General features: G+C 58.3%; 3 protein-coding genes across 3 annotated transcripts; 1 reads left to right on the top strand and 2 right to left on the bottom strand.

Moving 5' to 3' along the window:
- Nucleotides 1-226: 226 nt before the first annotated feature.
- On the bottom strand, nt 227-1,249 carry EsH8_IV_000559 (uncharacterized protein; the record flags this gene model as incomplete). Its single annotated transcript, XM_083265449.1, has 1 exon — nt 227-1,249. One exon carries the CDS (start codon nt 1,247-1,249, stop codon nt 227-229), a length of 1,023 nt encoding a protein of 340 aa, XP_083124344.1.
- A 10,537-nt stretch (nt 1,250-11,786) lies between these two features.
- EsH8_IV_000558 (SIP3 family protein) lies at nt 11,787-16,051 on the top strand (the record flags this gene model as incomplete). Its single annotated transcript, XM_083265448.1, has 2 exons — nt 11,787-15,556; nt 15,613-16,051. The coding sequence occupies 2 exons, from the start codon at nt 11,787-11,789 to the stop codon at nt 16,049-16,051; spliced, it is 4,209 nt and encodes a 1,402-aa protein (XP_083124343.1).
- Nucleotides 16,052-17,488: 1,437 nt separating this feature from the next.
- On the bottom strand, nt 17,489-18,275 carry EsH8_IV_000557 (sterol desaturase family protein; the record flags this gene model as incomplete). Its single annotated transcript, XM_083265447.1, has 2 exons — nt 17,489-17,526; nt 17,624-18,275. The coding sequence occupies 2 exons, from the start codon at nt 18,273-18,275 to the stop codon at nt 17,489-17,491; spliced, it is 690 nt and encodes a 229-aa protein (XP_083124342.1).
- Between the last annotated feature and the right edge of the window lie 2,062 nt (nt 18,276-20,337).

The following is a 20,337-nucleotide window of genomic DNA, read 5'->3' as shown; positions in this document are numbered from 1 at the left end:
CGGATTACATCTTTTTTGTTTCGTCGTTCGTCTCGCGAGATCTCGTAACACCGTTGGCTCCCCCCTTGTTGATGCAAAATAAACGCCGATATGCCTATGGATGATTCTATGCCGAGCGAACCGAGAGGACTTCAACTTTTTCTCCAGGAAACATGGCCAAGCGCGCCCGGCAATGCTATGACGTCGTGACGACAGGGTAGCTATCAGATGTGACGGGTGGTGATTGTCACATTGTTGTCGTGTACTCCTGGTAGCGGTCCCAGCCGAAGCCTCCGTAGCCAACGCTCACGCCGCACTGGGGCGTGAACATGCTGGGAAGGGGCAACGCCGGAATGGGCGCCACGACGGCCGGCGCGCTGTAGAAGAAGCCGGCGGTGGAGAAGGGCTGGCTGAAGGACGGCGTGGGCGAAGGTATTTGGACCTCGCTCATGCCGATGTTGGCCCAGATGGGCGTCGACTCCTGGGAGGTTGATGCGATGCTGGGGCTCGAGGGCAAGACCCTCCATGCGTCGATGGCGGGCATGTTGGCGGGCGTGGGGGGTTGCGACCACATGTTTGCGTTTGCCGGTGAGCTGGGGAGCAGGGAAGGCTGCCTGATGACGTCCACGACACGGGGAGGGGGAGGCAGCAGCGGCTTCATCAAGGCGAGGATGTTGTTCTTGACCTCCTCGCTCTTGCCCGAGAGCAGCTCGCCTGCGCCGTCCTCCTCGAGGCCCTCCAAGGCCGAGACATGGGTGCGGTAGACGAACTTGTTGATGGCCTGCACGAAGTCCTCGTGCAGCTTCTTGCACTGCTGCTCCTTCTCGGACCAGTCGTACACCTTGGACTTTGTGTCGACGCAGTGAATCTCCTTGTGGTACTCGACCAGGGCCTCTATCGAGTCGGCGGTGAGCTTGAAGGCGACCTCGTTGCGCAGGACCATGTCGACGTGGACGATGTAGGCCTCGATGTGGAGGAGCTGGTAGTTGAACAGGGCCTCGACCAGGGGGTTGGAGTCCTGGCGCAGCTCGGATTCCGGGGCCTTGGGGAGCATAACGGAGGTGAGAGTCCAGATGGCATTTGACGACGACAGGGTCTCGGTGAGACACCTTTGGTGTTGGGGGACGCTGTTGAGTGGGCGCTTAACCCGGTTGATGCGCTTGAGTGTCTGAGTCAACCACGGCTCGACCTTGGAACCCAGCACGACGTTGACCGACGAGGCCCTGGGGGCAAAGGCCGCCGCAGAAGCCGGTAGTAGTTGGACGGGCATGTTGTGACGGGAGGGGGTTTTTTCCTTGGGGAAGGATAGGATGAGCTGGCGTGTGATGCGACAATGGGAGAGGCGGCGGCGTCGAGGGTATATATCGTAGTGGGAGGGGGCCTTTGGTAGTTGTTGGCGATATAGACGTGAGTATCCTGGTCTTGAATCTTGTCTGGTGTCTTGGTAGGCAGGCAGCTCGAAAACCGGGGAGGAGATGGATGGGGGAGGGAAAAGGAATAATAAAGGAAACAAGTGATGACGGAGCTGGGCGGTCCCGAGAGGATGACAAGGGATATTTGGCTTGCACGCCTGCTACCGCGAATAAGAAGAAGAATAAGAACGGTGGACGAAGTGTTCGTGAAGAAGAAAGAGGGAGGGTAAGAAATGACAGGAAGTGCGAGGGTGGTGGGGTGTTATAATCGACCAAGTTGTGTGCGCACGCATATGTGTGTGTGTGTGTGTCTCTCTCGCTCTCTCTCTCTTTCTCTCTGTGGCTCGCTCTCTGCGTCGGTCCCTTCCTGTCAGTGTCCAGCGCAGCGGCAGCCGGGACCTGTCAAAAAAGTCATGGCATGTACCTAAGCCGACCTAACCTGCCCTTTCCTCTGGTGCATGGCGGCTGCGGCTACGATGAGGTCGAATGTACCGGGGGACTTGTCAAATGCGTGGGACCGGGGTGGACGGGGCGGGCGGGCGCGGTACACGGTACATGTGCGTCCTCGCCCCTCCCCTCTCTTGGTCGCTTCGTACCATGTACACTCTCACTTTCCCATTCCCCTCGACCATCCCAATGGGCTTTCGGCAGGCGGCCCATTGTCTAGGAGGGTGGTGGGAGGTGGGAAGGCGCAAGAGAAGGGGGTAGGGGGGGGAGGGGGAGGGGTGTGGCAGATACCTCTCCTCCTCACTGCCCGCTGCTGCACAGGTGGAAGGTGCAAGGTGCAGGCAGTGGCGGAGGGGGAGAGGGAAGGAGGGCCGAGGGGGGGAGCAAGTGGAGAGAGAGAACCAAAGCCAGAACCAGAGCCAGTGCCAGAGCCAGAGCCGAGCCAGGGACAGGAGAGACAGAGCGAGGGAGACGGCCAAGGAGGGGCGGCGGACGACAGCGAAGAGGAACAGACGACAAGCACCGGGCGGGAACGACGAGGATGGCATCTGTCGACGATGCACGCCGGCGGGGGCAGCGCAGCGCGGTGCAGTAGTCTTCTGTGGTAGCATCGGATCTCCCCAGTGCACGCTGGGGGCTCCCTGCAACGGCCTATAACCACAGACAGTCTACAACCCGCACTACAGCCCACTGTTGGGTAGTGAAGGGCATGCCATGTACCTACAGCGGGTACATGTCCGGCAACACACCGGTACATGCGTCCGCCCAGGCAGACTGCAAGTAGTGTACATGAATTCCTGTAGCGGCATCCGTACTGCGGCGGTAGGCCTCAGGCTAGGGGCAAAGTAGCCTTGGTGCGCGGTGCATGCATCTTGGGCCGGGCCCAAGTCTCCTCGTCCGTCGCCTCACCCGGGATCCATAACATAACGAGTCGACGACACTGCAAAGGGGCTCGCTGGGTCAATGACGGCGACTCACCACGCAATCTGCCATGGAGCTGATGCCGCCGGCGCGCCGGGGGGAGCTGGGAGCTGGAGCCAGGAGCTGCCGGTGTTGGCGTTGGTGCTGGCGTTGGTCCTCGTCCCGAATTCCGATGCCAGCCAGCCAGCCAGACGGACAGCCACGACCCCCAAGCCCAAGCCTGTGGCCCGCCAGCCCAGAGGATATCCAGTCGGACGTGTCCAGCTCGGTGGGCGGGAGGACTCCAACCAGCAAAACATGGACCGACGGCCTGCGCTGGCCGCTTGGCCCATCTCGAGGCCGTCCAAGATCGCCATCCCACTCATGCTCTTGGTCGTCTTTTGTCCACATCGCAACCAAACCTAACCTCACCTCACCTCGCCTCGCCTCAGGCCTAGTTTCCAGCCAGCCTCGGCCCAGCGCCCGCCCCCTTCCTACGCTTTCCCGGGATCGCCTGCCCGGCTTATGGGCTGCATGGACCAAACGCAGCCAGCCAGCCAGCTAGGCACTGCGAGCCCCTTGACAGTCGTTTTGTGTTTGTACGCCGTCAATCCGCAGGGTAGGTAGGTACATCGATCAACTTCGGCGAGGTAGGTAGGTAGGGCAGGGCAGGCCAAGCCAAGGTTTGACAGGTTAGCACGCAGCCCGGGCTGGCACGCTGAATTGGGCCGCGGCAGGCCAGGTATTCCATGGCTTCTTCGGTGCCATCCATCCTGCTATTGCCCTGCTTGAGCTTGGACCAGCCCCAACCATGGCAATTCTTGGTGCTGCCACTTGGAGATGTCCCTCTTTTGTTCTTCGCTTTCTTTTCCTTGTCTTTTCTTATTCTTACTTGGTTTTTTCTCCTTCCCTTTCCTTCCCGTCAGACTCGCAGCGGGAAGGAAGCCCTGTACTAGGTAGTTGGTACGTCTTGATGACGACGTGCTCACTAAGACGAAATGGCTAGCTGGCTGCCCGTTAAGCCGAAACGTTCTCAACGTCCTAGGTCACTTTGCTTCTTTTTATTTTTGTCTTGCCGCTTATCCTTTTGACGAAGGTTCTGGGGGGGTGGTGCATCCCGTACTAGCCTAGCCCGGCGAGACTTGACAGACCGGCGACCTCTGGCCGGAATGCGTTGTGTGTGTGAGATGTGCGTGGTCTGGCTTGCTTGGGGGGGGGGGGGGGGCGTGCGCCACCCTCCGCTCGTGGGTCTCAAAAGACGACCTCGATGGAAGACGGGATGGCCTTGTGAGTCGGCCAACAACCTCAAGCCTGCTCCCGACGCCAGGTGAGGGGAGGGGGCGAGGCGAAAGGCAAGAGAGGCAGAAGAAAAGAAACCACCTCGTCATCCATGGCGACCCCGGGTAAGGCTTGGTGAGATTCGGGGCATGGTGGCATGGTAGGGCAAACGCAGCGTTTCCTATGGGCCCGGGTACGGCGGTGGGGGAGGCGGCGCAAAAACGCTCTGGTAGATCCGTCTTTGGGTGTGAACAGACTTCTGCAATCGCAATTACCCGAGAGGGAGGTAAAGGTGGTCGTCGCAGCACAGAGAGAGAAAGAGAAAGAGAGAGAGAGCCACTCCTGATTTGCCGTCCGTTTCCCTCGGTCCCCTGAACCTCGCCCCCTGGTCCAAAAGATGTGCGGTAGATTCGGGTTGACGGCAACGAAGGCCAAGCGAAGCGTAAATCTTCCCGCTTTTCTGGAGTCAAAATGATGGATCGCACTCTAAATTAAAAATATACAACAGTGAGTTCCAAAAAAAAAAGTTCAAAAACTGAATACCTATGGAAATAAAGGTTCGGGGAGAAGAAAAGATACATTCTGCACCACCGTGTGAGCGAGCAAGGAACGACGGCAGGACGGTAGGCAGGCAAGCCGGTCTGGCGGCGGGCGAAAAAAAAGAAGGCGAGCCCGGAGAAAAAAAAAGGGTACAATATACAAAAATACAAAACTCCACACCCACACCCACACCCACACTACTACACTAGAGACGGCCGCGAAAAGATGAGGGCTGTGCTGCGACTTGCATATGCTGAATGACAGAATCCGAGAGGCCAGGCGAATGGGAGCCGTCGGAGCCCGCAAATTCCCAGCTGAATGACCGATGCCAGTGCAGATGCAAGCGCAAGCCTGCCGTGCCATGTACCCATGCAAATTCATGTATGTACCTCGCAGCAGAAACGTCGCCGTGGTAGGGAATCCATGGCAGCCGTATCCGATGATTAGTTTTTTTTTGGGGTAAAACTTTTACTTCTTCACTTCGGTCCGTTCTTTGGGTTGGCGTCCGTGTCCAGCTTCCTCGTCTGCGTCGCTCTTGGAGAGGCCCTGGGTGAGGCGTATGTGTATGTGGGAGGAGGGTGTCTGTCTTGGTGTCGTCGTCGTCTGTGACCCCGTCAGCGGGCCGCTTGTCAAGCCCTTGGACATTCCATGGAATCCAAAAAGCCACATAGCTCGGATAATCAAACGTCATGACCCAGTGTTGCGATGCGGCGATGTGGTGATGTGGTCGCATGGTGGCCCTCCCCTCTTCCCAGTCCCAGGTTTGACCGCTGAGCCAGCTGCGCGCCTCGTTCTCTCGAGGCAAGCCGCCCCGTTGGAGACCGCTCGCTCTGCTCTTGCCGTGGAGTCCGTGGCCTGTGCGATACCCCGTGCCTTCCTTGCCTTCCATGTCTCGAGCGCAGCCCAGGACCCGAGCCTTAGGAATCCGTTTCTTGGGTACGAGTACGTCTGATGCTCGCATCCAGACAAGGCAGGCAGGTCGTCGTAGTCGTGGGTGTTGCCTTCCACCTTCCATGCCCCCACGAAACACACGGACGTTGTCTTTCATGATGCACGGGTGCCTTTGTTGCCTTCTTCCACCTCTCTCTCTCTCTTTCTCGAAAGATCGAAAGATGATGCCTTACTCGTCTCTCCCCGGCCGAGACGGGTCATGATGTGGTTCTCCTTCCTCCACCTTTCATTGTCCCGCCATCTCATCGCATGCCGCCGCCACTCCTAGGCCAAGTACAAGTTTCTCGGAATAGGATGCGCCTCTCTCTCTCTCGCCCGACACCGTCAACTATTGTTAGATAACTCCCTCGCCCCCCTTCTCCCTCCCCATTCTCTGTACTCCGTTGCAAAAGTCCGCGGTTGTTTTTCCCAATTCGAAAGAAAAATCCGACGAGAAACTCCTTTCGTCACAAAGGTGTAAACCCGCATCTGAGTCTGTGTCTCTCCGGTCAGAGACAGGCCCGAGGAGAGACAGCCCCATTCCCGGGCAGACGTGTGTCGTTGTCGTCGCACGAACCACACCCAACTGCCAAAGTCCCGGTCTAGCAGAAAAGAAACAAACGGCACTTGTCGCCGCCCGCTGTCAATGCTGTCGTGTGTGTGAGGAATGTTTCTCTGCCAAACGCCAAAAAGAAGCCCTACCCCTGCTTGCCGGCATCCACCAACACACCGGCACCTCCTTTCACATGTGTCTCCAGAAAACGGTACCCTGGCCGCCAATCCACAGGGTGTGTCCCGGTTCATTAGCTGCCAGTCTCCCCCTTGCCCCCCCTCTGAACAACAAGCTCTAGTGTAAGTGAGGTGGGGGGGGGGAAGAGGAGACGACTTCGCGACGCGACGTCGACGCAGTATTAGCTAGCGCCTGGCGCTTCGTCTGACAAAGGGCGATTTCACTGCCTACTCGCATTCCTCTGAATGCGACAACCTCTGCCCACACTGGGTCTGCGCCGGGGCCGCCAACGTTGCTTCCGCGGCATCCCGAGCATTTCCTAACGATCCTCTCCCACTATGTGTTTAATTTCGATATATCATATTGGCAAATGTTACACATGGTGCGCCGCTCACAATGCTTGCTTGTTCCTTGGCCATGCAACTCGCCCTTTATTTTTTTGCGAGCTATCAGATCTGGTCAAGACCGCAGGCACTTTCTGGTGAAATCACCGCGGCGGTGGATCATGATTGGAACAATATGTGATAATATGCTTCGACTACAGATGCTCACGCAGGTCCGGGCTTCCTGCGACCTAGAATGGGCTTCCTGTGCCGTACCGTATCATGCAGGTGCATGACAAACCGAGGCCTCTGGGCTCGTCCGCCGCTAGGAAACCATCCTCAAGTTCCGTCGAAAAGGTTGCGCTTATGCAGGCGACCATATTCGTGCAGCCTCGATGATCCGGTCGTACGGCTTTAATTATTATTGTTGCTTGCTGGCCAGATCAATGCCAGGGTTTTGCCACCATCGACAGCCACCTGGACCGGCATCGCGGCCAACAACTGCCATTGCGATGGGCCATCTAATTACGACTATTGGTTTTGGCTTAGCTGAAACCTCTTCGGAGATGATCAAGTCGACCTCTGGGCTATCGTCATGTCGCCGTCTCTCGGTCTTGTCCAGTCGTGTGTCCTAGAGGCGATTCACTACGCGTCTTGGGGCAATATTGGTAGCAATATGACTTGCATGTACCTACAGGACGCTTCTGCTCGTCCTGCATCATGTCGGTCCCAGCAGAAGATCGTCTTTGAAACGATGCAGGCGCGGCCGTGACGGCGGGTAGCCCCAACAGCCTACTATGGTACATGGCTTCGTACTGACTTTGACTGGGCGCGTCCACATCTGCAGCTTAGACTTCTTTCAGAGCGTAGGGTCGTAATCGCTGAGCCGGCTCGAATGCCTCGGGGCTCAGGGCACTCGCATGATTGGAGCGGCCGAAGCACCCGTAGGTAGGCCGTCAAAGGACCCAACACTAAGCTTCTCCCGCTGCAGTCCCGACAGGATTCCGCTTGGGATAGGACATCAGACCAGATGGCGCGGCGTACCGCACTGGCAGCGGTTGCTACTCTGCCCCAGAACTGGCGTGTAGAGCGTTTCCCAACGTGTGGGTTTCCCTGTGCCTCCTCCCCTTCCGAACTACGCTTGGACACCAGGCGGAAGGGGGATGGCCCGTCAAAATGGAACGGGTCCCAGCGAGCTGCGGGGGGAAGAATGGCCGGTCGAGGGTGTGGGCGTCGAGCAACGACAACCTGTAGATGGCTTCAGACAAGGTTGGAGTCCTTGCTAGCGGCGGAAGGTGAGCTGAGGTGTGTCTGCGAAAAAGCTGGCTTCTGTTGTCTCATTGGTTGCTGAGCTGATGGCCAGATCCGGGCTATGTGGGTTTGGCGGGAAAAGGCCGACTGCTTCATCGTGATTGGCAAAAATGATGAAAATCCCCTCAGACTTTTAACCAATCACGTATTGGGAACTGCCTGAGCACACGATGAGCAGAGACGGATGGAGTCGAAACGGCCCAAGGTTTCCCCCCTTATGAACACCGAATAATATAATGACCGGCGTTAATGGCGCAACGACTCTGCGCCAGGGTCAAGAACTTAAGGGGCAAGAAAACAAGCAAGGTCAAGGGCGTCAGGAGATGTTACATACCAACAATACCAATTTGGGCGAGGCCCTGCCCCCGTTCAACGGGTGTCCGGTTGCAGAAACAACCGCTCTCGAACCCTTCCACTATACGACGTGTTTCTATACTGCATGCATCAAGCCCAACAAGCCACATCTTCCCTCGTTTGAGGAGGGGTGCAAAGCAGGCCAATCCATCTACCTGGCCCCCGAGGCTAAGGGCATCTTCTGGAGGCTCCAAGACCCGCTGTCGGCCAGCGTTCTCGTTGTGCGGGATTGGCGCGATAAGGGGATGGCTAGTGACCAGAACGTTTACATGGCAAACTGGGATGGTATACGCAAGGTATACACTGGCGCGGGGGGCATTCCCGAACAGATGGCCGCTGCGGCCGTCAAGTATAGACCCGGTGGTGGTTGGTTGACTCAAACGAGGGGATCGACTGAAGGCATATTTCCAGAAAGCAAGCAATGGCCATATTGTTGCCGCCATGCATTCATACAATGGTATATCGGTCCTGTGGCGAATAATGCCTTCTTGGTTAAGGGGGTTGACGAAGTCGCCCCCTGTTGGTCCCAGCTAACGGCAGTTGGCATTTTTGGGACCCAGTGTCGGCATCGCACAAATCGAGTGAGTGGGTTCGCAATGACACCTTGGACGGAAGTGCATGCTCGCTTGGGAGAGCGGCGGTTGTTCGGTCATAGGCGCGGCACAAGGCGACAAACGGGACGTCGTGCGCAGGCAGTGGAGGCTGGCCCACAGCAAAGTCGGCAGGAGTCGGCCTTCGCGCCGTGGCGGCAAGTCTGCTGACTAGCTATTTTTGGCCCCCGCGGCCTTCGCCTGTCGTTGAAGCAGGCGGATCCGCCGTTTACCGCAACCGCAAAAGTCGCCAATGCACGCAGACCGGCATGCAAAAGCTCGTGACCGCCGTTGCTGTCACTTGACTTTGGTCGGGCCACGGTCACATGAGTTTACTTGCCGAAGAGCGTGATGCTTGTCTCTGTCCACAGCGGCCCAGCCTCCGATATGCCTGGTATCCTGCGGTTGCGAGGAGGCAGAGAGTCTGGGTTGAAGCCAGGTCGCACCAAGCCAAGCTTTACAGGCCGTGTCGATTCCGGTGTCGCCGCATTTCAAGGCAGATCCCTGCCTCAGTGGCTAGACCCGCAACCCGCAACCCGCAAACTTTGCCTTGCCGCACGGTTGCATTCGCATTGGAGGTGATCCCTTGGTTCTCAGCAGCGGGCGTCAAGTTGAAAAGCACCGAGGGGAGATGCGCCTTGAGAACCGAAACCAAGCTCCTGCAAGACGGCGTGTTGACCACTTCATTGGATTCTGGAGGTGTTTATGAGCCATTTTCAGGAGTGTTCGCTATGCGTCAAGCGCTCGTTGTCCGAAGCCAAGAGCAAATGCCCCTAGGACAAAACGTGATGACGGCTCAACAACGTGTCGAGTCGATTCATGCTGGACTCAAAATAGCGTTGCAAGCTGGAGCCAAACACACAAGGGGGAAGGATCGTTTGGAACGGTATTTCCTATGAAAGGTGACCCTGGCATCGAAGGCTGGTGTACCAATAGTCGCCACCAACTATCGTTTCCCAGCCAAATTGAGCAGCGTTGACGGCTGCCGCAAGTTTGAACTGCATGGGAACGACAGCCTGCGGGCGAAGAGGCAATCAAGTTAGCAAGGCGGACCCTTCCGTTGGCAGCGAGTTATCTGCGTGTCTGTCTCGAACGGTGGGATGACGACGCCGAACACCGACGATCGTAGGGTTTCCCCAGATCTCGAGGTTCCGAAAAGTGGCCAAAAAAAGAACAAGGACTACCGGTCGGGGGGACGGTGCGGCGACGAACCCCATCGTTGAAGATCCGCGTGTGGCGCAGGGCCGGGAGGCTGGTGAGGGAGAGGGTGGGTCACCGTGGATGGAGTGAGGGCTGGCATTTCGTACACTATACTACTAAAGATGGTGAGGAACTGCGAGGGTCCCATAAAGTGCATGCCAGCGGATGCACAACTCAGGGGACCTGGCCTGACAGACCGAATACGGGGGCACCGTGGTTGGGTAGCCTGCATCCCTGAGCAGCTGAAATGTGCTGCTACCGATGCAGAGGGCCCGCTGATCGCTTGAGGCCGGTTGCTTGTTAGTGGTCGCCGGACCTCCATTCTGCATGATAGAGGCCACACGAGAGGGGCTGAGGGGCTGTGCTGCCCGCACAAACCAACAACGTTGACTCGTTGGTGGTGGGCATTTTGGCATTGACTTGACCCTCCAAGCTGGCACAGGACACCAGATAGTCCAGGCCGTGGCCAACAGCTACGCGGCTTTGAGGTGGTAGCCCGGAGACGGCCCCAGGACAATCCATACCAGCACTGGCCGGCATGGTTGCCATAATGGCCGTGTTTCCCAACGGCGATGAAGTTTGTTTCACCAGAGAAGGCCCGCCCAGTTGAGTCCGCTGCGGAAACGGATCAGCTTCCGGGGATTGGGATTGGGGTTCCGTCGTTGTCCGGTGTCGTAGGAACAACGAAGTCCTAGCCAGTCATGACAACCCCGTGTTTCGAACAGAGAAACTTGACTAAGTTCGACGGGGCGGACGCGGAAACAGTTTGCGCGGCAAAGCGATGCTGACGTCCGAAAACAGTAAACTTCATGAAGCAGCTCTGTCCTTGTCAGATATGTGACGACAGCTATTGACATGTCGCGTTTGATGTCTCCATGACTCGACAACAACGAGGGGAGACGGCTGTTGCAATCCGAGCGCCGCGAAGCTGCAGTAGGTATTCCGGGGTCGGTGTGGTGATGTTTCTGGTAGACGACGGACGGGGCATGAAATCGTGGCAAGACAGAATGCAAGCATAGACCTGTTGAAATGGAAAATCGACTGCTTCAGTTGAACATGAGTCGGGTACGAGTCGTTTCTCGGCCTCCCGCCGAGGAATGCCGCATGGCCGAGTCGTGGTGTGTGCTGAGTTGATCTTGGTGGAGGAAATCGGGGTGAGCCGTCAGGCTCAAGTTTGCCATTGCCGAGTCCTACAAGGCTCCCAGCCAATGTAAGGTGTAGCGCATTGAGACTTTGAAGGGCGCAAACTATGTTCGAAGCTTAATTGACGAGGTGTCAAAAAGTATGGGACTGGGAGGAGCAATCACCACGCGGTGTAAATGCGAAAGCAGCAGAAGTGGTGGGTGTGGCGGACGTTGGCATGCCAGAGACCACCACGAGGACACTAACGAGGAGCTTGGGCCACTTCTTCCCCGTACCTCGAGGCCTGAGCTCAAGTAAAGCCCCTCCGCTCCAGGCACTGTGGCTACGCTAGGCACAGTGAGCTTGCGGGGGTCTCGGCCGAGTTTACAGTGGAGCGGCCAGTGAAGCACGGGGCGAGGCTGGCCTATTGGCCCCCGTCGTCTTCAGCCTATTTTCCAGACAAGGCTCAACGTTGACAGCACACCTCCAAAAGCTGCGACCCCAAAGGCGGCATTCGCCGACGTCATCACAACTTCGCAAAACACCCCCGTCCCGTCCCTTCGTTCACGATACCCCCAGACCGCAACCTACCGAGCATGCATATTACACGTAATAGACGCAGATGATATTTTTATAGACAGCGACCCGACGTTGCTCCGACAACTGCATCATGACCGAGCCCGCTGCGTCGGCCGTCCCGGCTGATACGGCCACGTCCACGGCGCAGAAGCAAATGAGCCCTGCGATCCCCGTCGGCTTGAATGAAGCGTCTCTTGACTCGCCTACTTTTCGATCGACCGCCCAGCATTTCGGAGAGCACATCGATAATGTTGAGAAATGGCTTGACGACTACGTCAAGTCAACCTCTCGGGTGACGCGCGATATCCAGGCCCTCGAGGAAGGCATCAACACCTATCTGTCCAAGGTCTTCCCGCCCGCCGCAACCGCCGATGCCATAATCGACCACGACTACACCTTGCTCGCTCTTCGCCGCGTGAGCGACGGCTCCAAGGAATGGTGGGCCCAGATTCTGTCGACCGTGCGAAAGCTCGACACCCTCTCCGTCGACCCCATCCGATCCTTCGTTGCCGCCGACTTGCGCTCCTTCAAGGAAGTCAGAAGAGTGCTGGACCACACGCAGAGGAACTTTGACCAGGCCATGGCTCGCTACATGAGCCAGTCCAAGACGAAGGAGCCGTCCGCCATTCGAGAAGAGGCCTTCGCCGTGTACGAAACCCGCAAAGCATATCTCAAGGTCGCCATGGATTTCTGTCAACTCGCGCCGCAGATCCGCTTTAGCCTGGACAAGTTGCTCGTGCGCGTCAGCTCTGACTTGTGGAAAGAAATGAAGCGGTCGCGCGACGCCGCTTCCGCGTCGACGAAATGGGGCTCCGAGATGGACCGCATCCGTGGTTGGTCCAGGGAGATGGAAACAACAGAGTTCGTCTTCAAGAGAGAGCTGCAAATCGCCCGCCGGGACATCGGAGAGAGCACGCTGCAGACTTTCAAGCCGTCTCGGGAGTTGGAGGACTACAGTGCGTCGACCGTCCCATTCCTCGGCTCCAGAGGCCCGGTTAGCGTCCAGCCACAAGAGAGCTCGGCCGTGGTTTCGGAGAAGCAAGGCTGGCTATTCCTCAAAACCCTGTACGGGAAGCCTGCCAGGTCGAACTGGGTCCGCCGATGGTATTACTGCCGAGACGGCATCTTTGGCTGGCTCATCAACGGGGCCCAAGGTGTTCTGCAAGGCGACGAGATTGGCGTTCTCCTGTGCAATGCCAAACCAGCCGTCGCAGAAGACCGCAGGTTCTGTTTCGAGGTCAAGACGAAGAGCCAGACCCTTGTGCTCCAGGCAGAGACTCAGAATCAGCTCACCGAATGGCTCGAGGTCTTTGAAGTGGCCAAGAAACGGGCGTTCGAGGCCAGCATGGACAGAGACAGCAGCTCCTCGCCCGCAGGGGCCGACCCGGCCTTCTCGATCACGCCGCCCCCGCTCCCCGAGTTTTCGGCAAGGTCCATGGATGCTGTAGTGGCCGGCGAAGAGCCCGCGGGGAGCTTTGACAGAACCAACACCCTTCCGGTTCCCGGGGCGGATGGCAACATGGCCGGTCGTGCCAGCTTTGACGTGAACACCGGTGCCCCGCGTCGTTCCATCACCGCCCTTGGGCGCGATCTGAGCCGGGAGATGGTGCGCGAAGAAGGCGAAAGCAACCGCGATCATGCGGCGAGGATCATCCAGAAGCTGGATCTTCACCGGAAAGCGACGTTTGGAGCCGGCGCCGAAGCCGCGGTGGCTGCTGCTGCCGCACCTGGTAGCGGCGGCATCGCGGGCTTGTTGGCGAGCCACGGCCACCTTCCCGGGTACCCTTCTCCTCCCCAGGCCACGTCCAAGAACTCGTCAACTGCCAAGTTCCCCACGCTAGACCCGGTGCACGGGACCCTGGCCCCGTTGACACTGGCAAGACCACCGGCGGCAACCAACCTGAGCCGGACGGCCGTCATGTTCTCCGTCGATAGGGGCATAGGGGGGGACAACACCAGCCACATGCCCACGGCCGTCCTTGCGAATTATTGGGGAAGTAGCGCGTGGAGCACTGTGTACGGGTCAGGCCCAGGCCGGCCCCGCACCCCTGGGCTGCTCGAGGAGAATCCTTTCGGGATAGTGGTCCGGGAGGTGGGCAAGCCTGGCGAGGAGAAACCCCTGACCCCCAGTGGCGGGCACAGGAAGACGGTTAGTGTCGATGCGAAACTGAACCAGCCGCAGGCACTATTCAAGCAGCCTGCCGAGACCTTCCCCCCCGGCTACCCGCCCGAGTTGCGGATCCAGCATCACCAGTTCCGGATCCTGTTCCCCACCGTCCCCCTCGATGAGAAGCTTGTTCTCGTCTTCCGGGCTGCTTGGTCGAGCTCGGCGGGCAAAGACTCGCCATCGCACGGGCAGGGGCTTGCGGGCAACGGCCGCATCTACATCACCCCCGACAACATGTACTTCTATGGCCAACAGATGGGTCTCGTCATCGCCTCTGCCATCAGCCTCGACATAATCGCCGAGGTCACGGCGGCGCCCGGAAAAGAATGCGACTTCATCTTCCTCCACCTGGGACAGGACGGCAACGAGACGGGGTACACCAGAATCACCATCAAGATCTTCCTGGACAACCTCCAGCTCTTGCACGCGAGGCTGAATCTGCTCGTCGACGACCTCCAGTCGGAGGAGCCAATGGATCTGTCGGAGCTCATCCAGTCACTGATCAACCTGGAATACGTGGACTACAGCAAGCGCAGCCCGAGCGTCGAGAGCTGGGAGGAAATATCGTCAAACACGCCCTTCGACGACGGCACACATTCCGGCCGTCCCGCCAGACGCCAAAGCCAGTTCGGCCCCAGGCTACGCATGCAAGGCCCGAACTCCCGGCAGGCTCCCAAGGTGCAGGTGCCCGCACACCCCGTGGTCTTCGAGCCCGAAGACATGCAGAGGAAAGTGGCGGAGCGACACTTCGAGATCAGTGCCAAGGCATGCTTCCACGTGCTCTTTGGAGACAAGAGCTTCGTCTTTCCCAAGCTCTACTTTGAGCGGAGAGCGCAGCAGATTGCCCAGGGCCCGTGGGGCCTCGCGGACCAGGGCCGTATGAAGCGCGAATTCCACTTCAAGTTCGACTACAAAGACATGATAGGCCGACCCAAGACGGTGGACGTCATTGACTACCAGACGATGGACGTGTTCCAAGAGCATGTCACGTACGTCGTCACCCACGTCAAGACGGCATGGCACCTCCCGCACTCGCAGGATTTCAGGTTGGTGACGAAGGTCGTCATCACGCACGTGGCCAAGTCCAAGTGCAAGCTGGCGATCTACACCAAGGTGGAGTGGTCCAAGATGCCCACGTTCTCCAAGAACCTGGTCGAGCGGCAGGCCCTGAACGACGCCGAGGGCGATGCGGAGGAGCTCGCAGACGTCGCGACGGACCAGGTGCGCAAGCTGGGCCCGCACAGCCGGACGAAGAGGGCGATCCAGGTGTACGGCAACATCGGGCAGCAGACCCAGGTCGTCGTCTTCTCGCCGGCTGACGCCGCGGCGTCCAAGAAGCAGCTCATCAAGCCGCGCACGCTGACGGCCATGCTCCTGGAGACGCTCCGTTCCTTTGGCGAGAGCGCGGTCACGTCGCTCATCATGTGGGCGATTGCGGCGGTGCGCAAGCTGTTCAGCGTGGTCACGGCGCACAGGCTCATTCTCCTCGTGCTCGCCGGAAGCGCGTTTACGAACATTGCCCTGACGTCCAAGGACAGCTCGACGTGGTGGACGGAGAGGCGCGCGGCCAAGTTCATGAGCCGCATCGGCGTCGGGCCGAACGTGATGATGAGCAAGGCCATCTACATGGCGGACCTCGGCGAGGCGACGGGTGCGGTGGGCCACAACAGCAGCTGGCCCACGGACAGCGCCTGGTAAGTCTGGACGGCCCCCCGGTGCAAGCAGGGCACCCCGCGCTAACGAATGGCAGCTTTACCACGTTCCAGATCGTCGCGAACGCCACCGACCTCGACACGACGTACGAAGACGCGGGGGCGATGCTGTCGTCGGCCACCAGCCGGGCGACGGCCCGGCGGCTGCGCCGGACGCGGCAGCGGCTGGGGGCGTACCGGCACGACCTGCTGGTGGCGATGCGCATCGTCAACAGCATCGAGCGGGAGATGGTGCAGTCGGAGTGGGAGAACTGGCTCGCCGACGAGAACGTGCGGTGCGAGAGGCTCAAGACGGTGCTGGAGGAGAACGGCGGGGGCGCCAAGGGCAAGCGGAGCGGCGGGCAGAAGGTGCTGGCGCCCAGCATGGACGAGGGCAAGAAGGAGGCGCTGCGCGAGTGGTACGATACATACTGTGGGAGCTGTAAGTTGGATCACCAGGCGTTGCTGAGCGAGCGGGACTCTTTGGCGGGCCTGTAGAGGGCTCGCGCTGCATAAACATACACATCAAAACGCGGGCGAAGGGGGGCCTTTTTTTCTTTTCTTATTATTTTCTTTCTTGTGTTTCCGTCTTGTTCCTTTTCTCTGTATAGCGCTCCAACAGTATATTGTTTTAAGCCCTGGCTCGGAGGATAAGTCACCGATTGCGTTTGGGCTGTAACAACAAACACTCACCCACCAATGCCGGCCCTCTCATTATTATTATTATTTTAAAAAAGAAAATCCACCCGTACATTAGTAGCCGGTTTTATCTGTACGAGTCGAGGATGGCGGGTGCAGGTTGTAGTCGAGTCTTGAGCCGTCGTGAACTGGGTCGAAATAAAACCAGTGCTGCCCTGAGTTGATAGCAAAACTACACATATACACATACTACACATACACACATACACATACACACATACACATACACGCACGCACAGACAGAGCACCAGCAGGACGGGCCGGCCATTTACACGTTCTAATAACGCGTGTCTTGGCGAAACCCTATCAAGAGCTTATCTTACCCCCATCGAGTCCCAAGTTGGGTTGTGGGTAGGAGGGGAAGGGGGGTTCATCCAAAGTCAACAAGTAAGTTACTGTGTAAAGGGGAGAGGGGGGGGATCAATGTTTGCGGAAGATTTGAAGGGGTGACAAGGCCAAGATGATGCGCGCGCGCGTGGGATCGGGGATCGGGAGGGGAGGGGAGGGGAGGGGAGGCGGTTAGACGTCACAGACGTCACAAGAGGCAGAGATCTCGGGCCGGGTTCCTTGGTGCTGGGTGCTGGGCGCTGTTTGAACATTTCAAAAAAGGCTGTGGCAGTCTAGATCATGATGATGTGATTGGGTTTGAATTTGTTTGACAAAAGCCAGCATAGAACGAAAGGGAAAAAAAAAGAAGAGAAACCGAAAAACAGGCTTGGTGACGAAATCAACCATCTTGGGACATGTTAACGCCGCCTACCCTTTTTTTATTACCCCAGACGGTCTTGCCCCCCAGCGGGGGAGGGAGAAGGAAGGGATGAGCATAGCGCCCCCTCACGTGCACCAGTCCTCCGAGGAATCGCCAGGGCGTGAGGCATGCGGTGACACCCCGCCCCTGGCCCGAACAGACGGGTCGTCGTCGTCGTCGTCGCCGCCGCCGCCGTCGACGTAAGGCGGGGAGAAAGCAAGGAAACCCCCTCCTTCAATTCTCAGGGCCGCCAGCTCTCCCTCCAATGGGCCGCACGCGACAGAATAGGAACGACGCAGAAGTCGAGCTAAACTCTTTAAGCTTTCCCCTCCTCTCGAGCACGGACATTTTTATTTGTTTTATTTCCCTTTGCGGTGCGCGCACGTCAGTCCAGGAACACATGGCACTGCTGCCAAAAAAAAAAAAAAAAAAGGTACATGACATGTACTTACACGTCTCGATGACGCTGGAAAAAGAGGTTGCGGTCCCTACTCTTCCTTGTCATTCGTCTGTGCCACGCTCGTGCCTGTGCGGATCTGTCAGTCTTCAACTACATCTATGTTTATATTTATTTATTTGCAGATATACATATATATATTCATATATATGGACGGAGTACTGACCAGAGGTTGTGCCGCAAATGGCATCCATGACGCCGTAGGCCCCGTAGTTGACCCCCATGTTTACGTGGTGCTCGTCGTGCGCCTCGTCCCCCCAGACGAGCTTAATCTGCTCGCCGACGGCGGAGAAGAGGGCGAACCCCAGCGCGGTGATGACGTTCATCTCCAGGGCCTTGGCCACGGCCACGACCGGCAGGCCGTACAGGGAGAAGAAGTCCACGACGGACATGTAGCTGATGGTCCACACGTGGTGGTTGCCCGGGTACGTGATCTCGTGGTGCTTGGCGTGCACCAGCTCGTACAGGCCGCGGATGTGCCACAGGCGGTGGACGACGTAGAAGATGGCGTCGCGCATCAGGATGCCGACCAGCATCTGGCCCGCGAACTCGGTCCACGACGGCAGGCTGTAGGGCGGGATGTAGGTCCGCGTCAGCACCGACGCGCCGCCCCGGGACACGACGAAGGCGGCGTGGGCCAGCGTCACCACGACGTGGTTCCGGATGCTCTGCGCCAGGATCTTGGGCGACGTCGAGCTGGTGTACGCGGGCCGCAGCCATTCCACGAGCAGCCCAAAGGCCAGGTACACCACCTGCACGGCGACGCTCCCCAGGATCTCGACGTAGCCGGCCGAGTAGCGGGCGATGAGTTTGTCCATGGCGGCGGTTTTGGGTGAGATGGATTTGGGGAGTGGAGGAGGGCGGAGGAGGGCGGAGGAGGGGAGGGGGAAAGAGGGCTAAGGGGGGAGGATGACGGGCTGGGCTTGTCAAGCGTATCTATCGATTTGGTTCCGGGGAAGACATCAGGAAGGAGCTCGAGTCGTCGCCATCTCTGCTATTTATTCTACTCGTCGGGCCACGACACGGGGTTTTCTGGACAGATTTAAAAAATGCATTAGGACCCATTTCGCAATGGCCGCTCAATCCGTTGGTTCTGCACTCGTTTATGTGCGTTATCTCGCGGCGGAGGCCCCCAGTGTTGCTTCCCCCCCGGAGCAAACGCCGAAAGTGTCTCTCTGCATCAGTTCTGTAGCAAGTTAGGCCCTCTTTGCTGCATAGCATGTAGTCAGGTGTCCGGGGGGGGATGGGGATAGACCGAGCGAGGAAACATGGATTCGGTGAGGGTGGAAGAGCAAAAACGAGAGGAAGAGGTCGGGCGCGAAGAGAGGGCGTCGGGAGGTTGATATATAGACGACGGGGAGATGGACTCGTGCCGGGATGGGCTCGGATTGACCTCTTCATCATTAGCTACGCCGCAATCCCGCACGACGAAACAGCCCGCCCGTGGCCGCCCCCACGATCACCACCACTCGGAGAGACTTGTCTACGCGTACTTGGCTATGCGGCAATCGGCTCCCGCAGGGTTCGAAATGTGAAGCTGCTTTTGGCCTAACTCCGTACTCAAAAGTCCCGCTCCAGTACAGCTGGCCCGTGCAATCCCAACTCCAACGACAGATGCACGCTGTGCAATACTACATGAACAGCGGAGACCATTCTCGCACCCGGCCGGCTGGCAAATGGAACCCAAACGAACAGCGCTGCAAGAAGAAGCGAAGAGCGGTGCCGGGTGACGGCGCCTTCGGCGACGTGCATAGTAAACGTCCCCGTCCCCCTTCCCTCTGCGCCTCTCCTCCACCAGCCCCCCACCCGGGGGCCAGAACGAGTGAACGGGTCGACTTCCGCGAGCGAGCGATGGGGCCCCCAAAGGACCGGGGCACAAGAGGGAGGGAGCCGCGCTTGACTTCATGGCTGGGGACGCTGGCCAATAAAGGGAACCCGAGAACACGGAGGTCGAGCCCGGAATACGCGGATTCCAGACGATCTAGCGCCATGTGGCCCCGCTCTGCCCTTTCAAACCGCTCTGCCCGGCCACCAATCGTGACGTCGGGAGGTACCAGGGGCAAAACCTTCTCCCTCCCCCCCCCTCTAGTGGGGGGAACCGTACCACTACACTGCACCACTGAGCGTGCTGTGGTTGCGGTACATGGACAGGGGGTGACGTCAGCGCCGGGGTCGATTTCGATCATGGTGAAGGAAGGGGCAGGCACAAAAAACCAACGAAACCTCGGCCAGCAGGAGCAGGACCGGGGAGAGGGATAACTGGCAAAGCCAAGGGAAGGGGCATTGTGTCATTGGAGTTGGCATCGGGGAAATTCCCAAGGAAAGGGGAGGAGAAGCACTATGCGTCCAAACGGAGCACCCGAAGAGCAAGAAATTGGGACGTGGTGCAGCATTAATGAGCGCCGGGAGCCATGGGACGTGGAGCATTAGGTCCGCCTGGGCCCTGACTCCGTCTCCCTCTCTAGCCTTTCCACGGCCTGGCAGACGTCGAAGCCTCCCGCCGCCCCCCTCCAATATAATTGATCCCAGGTATCCCGAACAGACAAAGATGTCCCTTGGGCGGTGCCTCGGAATCGCATCACACCCGAATTACGCTATCCGTACTCGCTTCTTCTCCCATTTTATTTTTGTTTTATTTTTGAAAAGAAAAATAAAAACAAAAAGCCACATGGGTGTGCACCCCCCCTGCAGTCGAACCCCAAAGCTTTATTTCGTCTCCAGTGTGCGCGCAGCCGTCAACCGCATTTAAGCATCCAACCCATTACATCACCGCCCACCCAACCACAGCATCTACCTTGCTTCCTCCGCGAAAACCACAGACATACTTCCTTCCCTTCCCCACGCCTCGGTCTCGTCCGGACTCCGACCAATCTTGTTCAC

The sequence above is a fragment of the Colletotrichum jinshuiense genome, chromosome 4, assembly GCF_051148585.1.
Source record: "Colletotrichum jinshuiense chromosome 4, complete sequence".
Lineage (NCBI taxonomy): Eukaryota > Fungi > Ascomycota > Sordariomycetes > Glomerellales > Glomerellaceae > Colletotrichum > Colletotrichum jinshuiense.
The sequence above is the reverse complement of the archived record's forward strand: the minus strand, read 5'-3'. Positions and strand labels throughout refer to the sequence as shown.